We start from the raw sequence: 8,898 nt of genomic DNA, 5'->3' as shown, positions 1-8,898 counted from the left end.
AATTCATAAAAATCATCACTTAAAAAAAGCCAATCAAAACCTTCAAAAGTTCTAATTGAATGTACCTCCTTAATCAAAATGGGGCGAGAAAAATGAAAAAATTTGTCAAGTGGGGCGAGAAAAATGAAAAATCTAACGTCAAGGGTTTAAGGGCTTAACAAACCGAAACTCCCAACAGTGTATACAGTCAGCTACCATCAAATTCCCTACGAATCCATCACCATGAGAAGAGCTTCATCGAGACTCCTCTCTCACCTCCTCCAACCACCCACCAAAGCCTCTTATTATATCGTTCTCAGAGACTCCACCAGCTACTTCTCTCCCCTCGCCGCTGCCACCACCACCACCGTCACCACCAATGATCAGTCTTTGAGCCACAAGTCACTTACCCATCTGAATTCTTGTTCAAAGACTCCATCTTTCCTTTTCTTTAGCCCCAAAACATCTCAGAATCTGAACACCCTTGTTGATCCAAATGGCCAAAATGTCTCTAAGATGTCCTCAAGGCAGAGGAAAATTAAAGAAAGATCACAAATTGAGGAGGCTTTTGAGTCGGCCGAGTCGGCGGACGACATGCTTGAAGCTTTCAAAGACATGGAGGCGTCCTTTGATGAGAGAGAGCTGGGCTTGGCGTGCTTGAAAATGGGCCTCAAACTTGACCAAGAAGGTGAGGACCCTGAAAAGGCTCTATCTTTTGCCCAAAGGGCTTTGAAAATCATGGATGATGATCAGAATAATAGTAATAAATCGTCTTTGCCTCTTGCCATGACTTTACAATTGTTGGGTTCTGCTTCTTATAGTCTAAACAAGTTTAATGATAGTTTGGGATATTTGAATAGGGCTAATAGAGTGTTGACCAAGATAGAGCAGGAGGGTTCCTGTAGTGCTAATGACATCAGGCCTGTTTTACATGCAGTCCAGTTTGAATTGTATAATACTAAGACGGCAATGGGTAGGAGAGAGGAGGCTATTGGTAATCTTAGGAAGTCTTTAGAGATTAAAGAAATGACTTTGGAAGAAGATAGTGGAGAGCTTGGCAAGGCCAATAGGGATGTAGCGGAGGCATATGTTGCTGTTTTGAATTTTAAGGAGGCACTTCCATTTTGTTTGAAGGCAATGGAAATAAATAAAATGCAGTTGGGGCATAACTCAGTAGAGGTTGCACATGATAGGCGGCTTCTTGGAGTTATTTATACTGGATTAGAGGAGCATGAGAAGGCGTTGGAACAAAATCAATTATCACAGAGGGTCTTGAAGAACTGGGGTTGTAGTTCAGATTTGCTTCGTGCAGAGATTGATGCTGCCAATATGCAAATTGCCCTGGGGAGGTATGATGAGGCTATTAATACTTTGAAGGGCGTTGTTCAGCAGACTGACAAAGAGAGTGAGGATCAAGCTTTGGTCTTCATTTCCATGGCCAAAGCTTTGTGTAATCAGGAGAAGTTTGCAGACTCAAAGAGGTGTCTCGAGATTGCCTGTGGAATTCTAGACAAGAAAGAAAGTTCTTCTCCTCTCAATGTTGCCGAGGCATTTATGGAGATTTCTATGCAATATGAGACGATGAATGAATTTGAAACTGCAATCTCCTTGTTAAAGAGAACAATGGCAATGCTTGAGAAACTGCCTCAAGAACAACATTCAGTGGGAAGTGTTTCTGCAAGAATTGGTTGGTTGCTTCTGTTGACAGGCAAGGTAGAAGAGGCAATTCCTTACCTGGAAGATGCTGCAGAAAGATTAAAAGAGAGTTTTGGTTCCAAGCATTTTGGAGTGGGCTATGTTTATAATAACTTGGGAGCAGCTTATTTAGAATTAGATAGACCACAATCAGCTGCTCAGATGTTTGCCTATGCGAAAGATATCATGGATGTTTCTCTAGGTCCTCATCATGCGGATTCAATAGAAGCATGTCAGAACCTTTCAAAAGCATATGCTGTGATGGGAAGGTAAAATAATTAAAACCCCTTTGCCTTTCAATTTCTGGTTATTAAACGTTGTGTTTGAAGTTCCTGGTTTAGTACTCAAAGGATGTTGTACTTTTTTTGTGAATACTAAGTTCCCACCACATGTTATCACAAAAGATTTCGTTAAGTTTCTGAAATATTTCTCGAGATTGCTTCATGCTAGTTTTTCAAACGCACCTTCTGGTTCATATATTTTATAAGTAATTATTATGGGTGATGTTCATTGTTAAACTCCTAATGGTTAATCATTCTCAAGATAGGGCATTGGCATCGCTGTGTACAGCATTCTGAACTGGATGGACTATTTTCCCTTCATTCTTTTGGGGTTGTGTGTGTGTGTGTGTGTGTTGTGGGACTGGACTTTCCAAAGCTTCTGCTTCTCTAAGGAGAGTCGAGGCTTGAAACTTTGTTTTAGAATGGAGACAATGAACCAAAAACAAATGTGGTCTTGGACTTGTGCATGTATATTGGGATGATAATAGTTTTATTCACATGGTGTTTTGTATTTTGAAAATACAGGTGCCCCTGCTTATTTTTACCGAGTATTTTAGGCTTATTTATGTTGATCAAGTGAATGCACACACAACAATGCATACATTTGGATGTGGTTGTCAATGGATATGCAAACACTAGATTGAACTTTGCAATCATGATATTCTCTGCTAATCCTATTGAATCATAAAGCAACACCGGCCAACACTTTATTGTTGTTTTCTCACCTGTTGATTTTCCATTTGATAAGTTCAAGATGCACGTTTTATGAAAATATTTATTTGTAAACATGTGCTAAAACTGTCCTTATAAATAAATAATTTGTTTCGCTTAATGAAGTCCATTCTTGAGCTGTGTAATTAACCATAACTTCCAGAAGTGTGTTTCTTGAGTATTTTAGTGATCACAATCTGAAGACTGTTACTGACCTATCATCTTCCTGTATCAAGAAAATTTTCTAGTCACCAATCACAGTGGTTTACCTTTAAAATCACTAAAAAGGGGCTATCGAATAACTGAGTTCAAGTTATTTTCCCTATGCATGCTTGAAGATTTATGTTTTGCTCATCTCTGGCATAATATATTTACAATGTCATTATGTTCCCCTCTATTCGAGGGAACAAATAATGACAGCTTGAGCAATTTCAACCTTGGGTTGACAAATAGGTTTTATATAGTTACGGTAAAATTATTTGTAGTAGTGGACACTTTCTGTAGGAATCAGCGTTGTCTTTAAAAATTATTGATTATTTTCTTTGTGGTTTTAAAAATCTTTGATTATTTTCTATTTTGAGATATTGACTTATGAAACCAGCTAATAGAAGTCATACGTAGTTCTTTTCTGCTTCCTTATTGAGAAAGGAGATGAAAATCTGCCAAGTCCTAATGACTTTGACCTGGAACAGAGGCAACGTTTTGATTTGATCCATAAATCTTTCTTTTCAATGCTGCTTTAGAAAATTGTTTGAATGAATTCTCGGATCTGTCATGAATTGCCAAGACCTTCCTAGATGACTGAAATCTCGTAAGATATGGATAAAATGATGAATGGGTTCATCAACCTGTTCCTTTAGAGCTCCATTAAATAATATAAGACTAAAACTGTAGAGGTTATTCTATCAGGTGATCCGAGATTATCTTGGTATCATGTAATTTTGGTTGCTATTGTCGAACAGTTGCTTTTTTTTCTTTGTTGGGTCGAAAATGTCATTTAACATCATTTTTACTTCCTTAATTGAACAGCTATCCACTTGCAATTAACTTCCAGGAGAAGGTAGTCGAATCTTGGGAGGGCCATGGACCAAGTGCTCAATATGAGCTCAAAGAAGCTATTCGAGTTCTTGAACAATTAAAGTCAAAAGCTTGTGGTTCATCTTCAGATTCTCTTATGAAGGCCTTGCCTTTGTCCCGTGACAGTGAAGGTCTCTCTGGGAGGAATCTGAAGTCTCGTGTTTCCGTCAAGGATAGGTAATTGATTGTAATTCATAGCAACATATTAGTTTACAACAAAGAACAACACTAGAGTTGCATTTTTCCTTCGAAACTGTCAGAACTTGTTTGTCATGTAATTTACTTCACATATGGTGATTTCTATTCAGTTAGTCATTTGAGGAGCCAAGGAAATTTTTGGGAGGCTACTTATTCTTTTATTTACTGGTCATATTTGGGATAGAGTTGCAACTATATTTCTCCTTACAAGGCTGTGTACTGAACCCTAAAATAAGCCTGTTTCAGTTGAATAGTATTATCAATATTGCTGGCTGCTGTTTATAGTGCTCTCCTACTTGATGGGTGAAGCTAATTCAGATTTTAGCTTGACTAAAAATGAACATAGGCCAACATGTGGCAGTCGTGGCATTGAGGATAAATTAATAGAAGAAAGACTTGGGTTGTTGGGTCTTGTTATGCATTGGCCTAACGAGGTGCCATTTCATATAGAGTCCTGCAATTTTGATAGAAGAAGTTTAAAAAGGGAGGGTAGGCCAAAATTCATTTCACTTGTGGTAATTGCAAAGGATCTAGTTGCTTTACATCTCCTAGTTGACGAATAAGGACTCATTGAGTTGACTCAAAATCTGTTGGGAATAAGGCTTAGTTTGTTGTTGACTAAAAAGGAAGTACATAAAATAGCCATAATCTGTTGAAGATTATGCATTTCATGTGATGGTTTTTGTTATTTTGTAGATTCCTGCTCTCTAATGTTGTATTCTAAATTGTTTAAACTTGATTGCCGACCACCAAAAGGGGAAAAAGAAAAGGACAAGCCCTCTTTTGTTGAAGACAAGTGAAACTAAAAGTTCTAAAGGTTAAGATAGTAAGGAGAGTTCTAAAGCATAGAATATGTGTTTTTAGAGTCGTTTACATTGTAGGCTACAGTTCAATAGATGATGTTCTCATTGCACAATGGGAAGAAGTCAGATTGCTGGTTGTGAGCGTTCCATTCCACTACATTGGCTATCTTTGTTGGTTCAACTCAACTAGGCAGATTTATGTGGCTTAAAAGGCCATGTTGGTTGATGAGAGATACTGATCGTGCCACATTTTCGCTGCTTGTATAGACTTCTTTGGCATGTAATATAGTGGTATTTAGAGTGCTTTTTTGTTGGTTATTAAAGCATGGAATCAATTTTTGTACTGTTTTGGAATTGACTACTGTCAAACAAGTAGACTTGAGGATATAGCTTTTGACAAAGGGATATTCTAAATATTACAGTTTTAGTATAAAATGATCCTTACAGCCATATATATTATCCAATTTGTTGCTTATGGATCAATATGTACAATATGTACAAGTTTCACTTTAGGCCGGCCAGGCAGATGGCAAACCTCCACTTTTTGACACCATAACCTTATTGCGTTACTTCTCCAAGTGAATGCAGGAGTTTTCAATTCTTCAGGACTGGAACTCAGTAGAACCTGCCAGATTGCAGCATGTTTGGGTGTGCTTATACGAGCATAAAGCAACCGAGCCAACTACTTTTTGTGGCTCAAACTAAACAAATTGTGGGTCCCACACAAGTGGGGTCCTATTTTATCTATTTTTTAATTTAAAAAAAAAGTTTTTAAGCATGACCAATCAAGCACTAGATCTTTTAGCCGATAAAAGACGTCGTGAAAATGATTCATGTAGTTGACTTCAAATTCTTGTCCTAGTTTGTAGTTGATTCTTTAGGACCAGTGGATTGCTGTTCTGCCTTTTCCCTACGCATTTCTGCCCAATACGGGTTTGTGATTACTGGCATTCTCCATTTTCTTACTGGTATACAGATTACTGCAATCAAATGTTGCATTGTTTGTTACTTAGGTGCAGAAATGATCAATTGGAAGCTTAAACGAGCCGTGATGAAATGAATACAGGGCTTGCTCTTTTGTTTAACAAAGCATTTTCAGCCCAGTCGAAGAAGCGAAGAATGCAGATGTTGGAAACTTCCCTGCCGACATGGTTACCAAATCCGGGATATAGAAACCAAGAATTTGTTACTTTTCTTGGGTACTTCTTGGTATAACATTATATGTATGACTAGAATAACAGCAAATTAGGTCTTATTCTCAACGATTGTCATCATTTATATATGTCCCTTTGATATGTTATTAGTCAAGCGCTAGCGGCGTATAGAGTCATTTTTTTTTGGGTCCAACATTGCTTCTACTATACTGTTTAATTTCCACCATTTCATTTTAATATGAAACATTTCTTTTTCGCTGATTTGTCTTGAAAGCAAAAGGTGTGTGTATATATCAGAAATCAGAATACTGCCAATAATATTGAGATCATACCAAAATAAAATAATAAATATTCTGAATGAAAGTCGAACTCTTCGTGTATGGAGGGCTTATTTTTTATCTGGGAACACCTTTCGTGTACAATCTTTACGAAATGGAATAAATCTACCTTCAATCTTGTTCTTATCATAATCCATTTTCAACATTTCAATTATTTAGCAAAATTTACCGTTCTTGACATTTTAACCGTTAAATGACATATTTGTCCTTTTTGAAAATAAATGAAAGCAGTAAGACTAGCATAATCCATTTCCAACATTTTATTTATTTAGCAAAGTTCATCGTTCTTGACATTTTACCTATTAAATGATATATTTGTCCTTTCTAAGTAAATAAAATAAATGAAAGCAGTAAGACTAGCATAATCCATTTTCAACATTTCGCCCCACTTTGAAATGAAAATGGGTAGAATAATGTTTTTTTTTTAAATGAATGGATGACAAACAATGAAAAGTTTTCGGTTTACGCATCGTTCTCCACATTTTTACCATGAAATGATATATTTGTCCTTCTTTCTAAATAAATAAAAACATATAAAAGCACGAAGATAACAAAAAATAATAATAAATTATAAATGGAGTTCCACAACTTTCAAAAAAGTACAAATAAACCTCAATTAAAATAACTAAAAACATATTAACACATTAAAAAAAAATATGATGTCAATTTTTTGGTAGGTAATGACTTTTTATCCCTCCGATTTTTTTCCTAATTTTTTTAATATGTATTTAATAATTTTAAATGTGATTTATTTGTACTATTAAGAAGTTATGAGATCTTTTTTGCAATTTTTCTTTATCTTTTGTTGTTTTACCGCTTTCTTTTATTTTTGTTTATTTAGATAGAATGACAAATTCACCATATAATGGCAAAAATGGAGATAACGATGAGTTATACTACATAATTGAAAGGTTTATTATGGATATGCTAAAAAATGTTGAGGGTATATTTTTTAAGGACTTTGCTACATGAACATAATGGGCTACATAATGGATACGCGACACCTCGGCATTGGCCAAGGCGCCTGCCGCAGCTCGGGCCCATAGGCGCCTCGCGAACCGCAAGGCGCCAAGTGTCCATTATGTAGCCTCTTTTATAGCCCATTATGTTAATCTAGCATTTTCCATTTTTTAATATTTCGTAAAGGTTGGGGATTGGGGCTAGGAATCTTGGTGAACATAAAGACATACACATCTGTACATTGGCATTGTCAGTTTGTCACCAAGTGAAGATTTTATGCTCTACTGACATTTCAGCATAAATATTTAATTCTGCAAGAAAATTTTCAAAATTATTTGTAGAAAAGAACTTATTGTCACTACATGATATCTGCAACATTTTATTTTGAGTTGAAAGAGATTGATTTACAGAAAATATAATAGGCCTGAAGATTGACATCTAGGATATGAATTATTCAAGATTTAATTAATAAACTTTGTCGTAATGGCAGAATGAAAATAAATATAATAGTATAATATGATCTGTTAATGTTAATCAAACAAAAGTTTTTGATACGGAGCATCGCCAAAACATGAGGGTCGATGTATTTTGTAAGGAATTCTCGAAAGTAAAATGCCAAAGAACAATGCTTGTGGTAGATTATAAAGGGGTCGACTTTTGAAATAATTGGTCATGTCACCCCGCATCAAGTTTATGTTGGGAATCTACTTATACATGCACAGCGAAATTTAAAATAATTTTCGATTTCCACCAAGAATCGCCTTTGTGTTTAGATAGAAATTGTGATAAGATTATACCTTTTTCAGATCTGCAATCCTTTTGCTTTTCTTTTCGTTCCACAACCTTGATTCGCCACCACAGCTGTCCAATTGTCCAGCCTCCAACGGTGATCCACACAGAGAATATGATTGCAGCCTCTAGGGTTTTTTCTTGTGCCAGCAAGAATAATGAAAACCTTATGGACCTCAAACCCTAGTTTGTTATTTATATAAACCCAAACAAGCTCGGCTCGGCCCGGTCCGGTCCAATAATTAATTAATCCAATTAATTAAACCCGGTCCGTGAATTAATTAATCCAATTAATTAATTCGAAAATATAAATAACAAATCCAATTAATTAATTTATCCAACGATTGTTAAATTAACCAATCGACAATTTGCAATCTTCTAATTCTCTTTTGTGTGTAACCCATTAGATTCTCGACCACGATGCCTAACGACGTGAAATATTATTTTGATCTAATCAAAATTGATAAATTAAAACACCCTTTTAATTTATCGTCAATTCACATTCGCCATCCCTGATTGACATCTAACAATGTGTCAATGCAATACATGTGACGGGAAATGTCACGTGGTATGACAAAACCAAATTCGTTCGTTTACCGTGAAACTATAATCCCTTCGTCAATATGATCCGATCAATTACGAGATATGGAGTTGTGTCAATCAAGATTATCGATCATATCTTTCACTCCACTATTAAGTCAATATAAATCGAAAACTCCTTTTCGACTTATGAGTACACCTTGGCCAAGGATTTCATCATTGACTTAATTGAATGAAACGCAGATCATAATCTCCTACTATCTAAGAGTGACGAATCATTTATTGATCAATCACAACCTTCATACGATTCTTGACGTACCCGAACGATGTCGTATTAGCGGCCCTTTTCAGAGCAACATCCAACACTGCCAAA

General features: G+C 36.0%; 1 protein-coding gene across 2 annotated transcripts; it reads left to right on the top strand.

Moving 5' to 3' along the window:
- Positions 1–120: 120 nt before the first annotated feature.
- On the top strand, positions 121–6,039 carry LOC111402405 (protein KINESIN LIGHT CHAIN-RELATED 1-like). 2 transcript variants are annotated; one of them, XM_023030700.1, is made up of 3 exons: positions 121–1,943; positions 3,696–3,920; positions 5,764–6,039. In XM_023030700.1, exons 1-3 carry the CDS (start codon positions 223–225, stop codon positions 5,783–5,785), a joined length of 1,968 nt encoding a protein of 655 aa, XP_022886468.1. In that variant the 5' UTR covers positions 121–222; the 3' UTR covers positions 5,786–6,039. The 2 variants fall into 2 exon arrangements, with proteins under 2 accessions (XP_022886468.1, XP_022886459.1); XM_023030691.1 differs by having other exon boundaries at positions 5,758–6,039.
- The last annotated feature ends 2,859 nt before the right edge of the window (positions 6,040–8,898 follow it).

The sequence above is a fragment of the Olea europaea genome, chromosome 1 (genome assembly GCF_002742605.1).
Source record: "Olea europaea var. sylvestris chromosome 1, O_europaea_v1, whole genome shotgun sequence".
Taxonomy (NCBI): Eukaryota; Viridiplantae; Streptophyta; class Magnoliopsida; order Lamiales; family Oleaceae; genus Olea; species Olea europaea.
Note: the sequence above shows the minus strand (reverse complement) of the source record. Positions and strands in the feature narration are given on the sequence as shown.

What these genes read in the sequence shown, in the direction of transcription:
- LOC111402405 (XM_023030691.1), top strand. Translation starts at nt 223, where the DNA reads ATGAGAAGAGCTTCATCGAGACTCCTCTCTCACCTCCTCCAACCACCC. An exon ending in GCATATGCTGTGATGGGAAG is followed by an intron (nt 1,944 to 3,695) that starts GTAAAATAATTA and finishes TTAATTGAACAG; the next exon opens with CTATCCACTTGCAATTAACT. An exon ending in CGTGTTTCCGTCAAGGATAG is followed by an intron (nt 3,921 to 5,757) that starts GTAATTGATTGT and finishes TTTGTTACTTAG; the next exon opens with GTGCAGAAATGATCAATTGG.